This window comes from Manacus vitellinus, unplaced genomic scaffold, assembly GCF_001715985.3.
Source record: "Manacus vitellinus isolate BGI_N305 unplaced genomic scaffold, ASM171598v3 scaffold_94_pilon, whole genome shotgun sequence".
Classification (NCBI taxonomy): Eukaryota; Metazoa; Chordata; class Aves; order Passeriformes; family Pipridae; genus Manacus; species Manacus vitellinus.
This window is the reverse complement of record NW_021940890.1, coordinates 835,591-837,070: the sequence shown is the minus strand read 5'-3', so window position 1 is coordinate 837,070 and position 1,480 is coordinate 835,591. Positions and strand designations below refer to the sequence as shown.

The window sequence follows — 1,480 nt, the reverse complement described above, 5'->3', positions numbered from 1 at the left end:
GGGCTTTGAGGTCCCTTCCAACCCAAACTATTCTGGGATTCCTGGAAAGAGCATGAAAGAATTATCACTGGCAGAGGGAATGCAATTCCCTATTACAATTATAATATGCTTAAGCAATTTATACATCTTAATCCTTAAGATACTTAAATACATAAGGTATTTAAATGTAAATTAAACCCTTAAGGTATGGATACATATTTATACATTCCAGGTATTTATAAATATTCCATCTGAAGCAATAACAACAACAATAATAATTTATTAGTCGAATTATTATAATTTAAATTAATAATGAATAATTGTTATTGTATTATTTTTACATGCATAATGAAAATATAATGTCCATATATAAATGATATAATGAATACGTTATATATATTTAAGGAATATATAAAATATATTATATAATATATGTCTATCATATATATGTCTATCATATATGATATATATTTATATTATATATTGTGTGTAATAAAAGTATATACTATATATATATAACAAAGCACATGTTTCAAGTATAATAAATGAATAAATAAAAGAAATAATTATTATTTTTATTATTGCCATCCTTTGTTTTGTCAGCAATAGCTTCAATTTACATTAAAGGGGTGAAGTCTGACAACTGCTGCATCTTATGCCCACAATCTACTGTGACAGAGGGGAAGATATAAACCACCACCCTCCCGCAATTAATTCCCCTAATTAAGATGGTAGCAGACAAGCATGCAAAGCAAACAGCCCTTTACCAGCCAGCTTTTCTGTCAGGTCTTGCTTGGCTTTCCCGTTGAGGAACTGGGCCTTTGTGCAGAAGGGCTGGAGGAGCAGAGAGGTGTCTGAAAGCAAAGAGCAAAACAGGGTTACAATCCCTAAATGGAAAACTCAACACAGTGTGGGAAAATGTAAATAAGAATCTTACTGATACCAACTTCAAAAATCACAGTGATAGATTTAAAGGTGTAAAAGCATAAAACCATATTATTAATAGAATCATTGGAAGGGCCTCAAAGCCCACCCAGTGCCACCCCTGCCATGGGCAGGGACACCTTCCACCAGCCCAGGTTGCTCCAGCCTGGCCTTGGACACTTCCAGGGATCCAGGGGCAGCTTCTCTGGGCAACCTGTGCACCTTCACCACAAAAAACAGCAGCTCTGGAAAAATAACCAAACCACCTACTGACAAAATACAGGATGACCTGTGTGGCTTAAACCCAATGATTTGTTACACAGAGTAACAATCCTGTGAAACTCTTGGAAAGAGTAACACCTTCAAATTAGAAGTTAATTAAATCACTTAAACCTCTTTGAAATTAAGGGAGAGTAAATTACTCACCTACGTGCTGACACAGAGCCTGGATAACATTTGTGGCAGCTGTGTAAATCCCTGGATTTTTGGAGTTGAGGTTGTTGTCTACTATGGCAGGAATTAACATGTTGATCACAGGTGACAAATTGTCCTTGAGCAGTGGAATCATCTTGTGCAT

At 35.4% G+C, this 1,480-nt stretch overlaps 1 protein-coding gene across 1 annotated transcript in view; it reads right to left on the bottom strand.

The window, feature by feature from the left end:
* Positions 1 to 518: 518 nt before the first annotated feature.
* Positions 519 to 1,480, bottom strand: part of TOGARAM1 (TOG array regulator of axonemal microtubules 1) — a 25,281-nt gene continuing 24,319 nt past the window's right edge. The window contains exons 17-18 of the mRNA XM_029965279.1: positions 1,330 to 1,477; positions 519 to 833 (exon numbers count right to left, since the gene is read on the bottom strand). Coding sequence (XP_029821139.1) covers positions 703 to 833; positions 1,330 to 1,477 — 279 coding nt within the window. The 3' untranslated portion in view covers positions 519 to 702. The remainder of the gene's footprint in view (positions 834 to 1,329; positions 1,478 to 1,480) is intronic.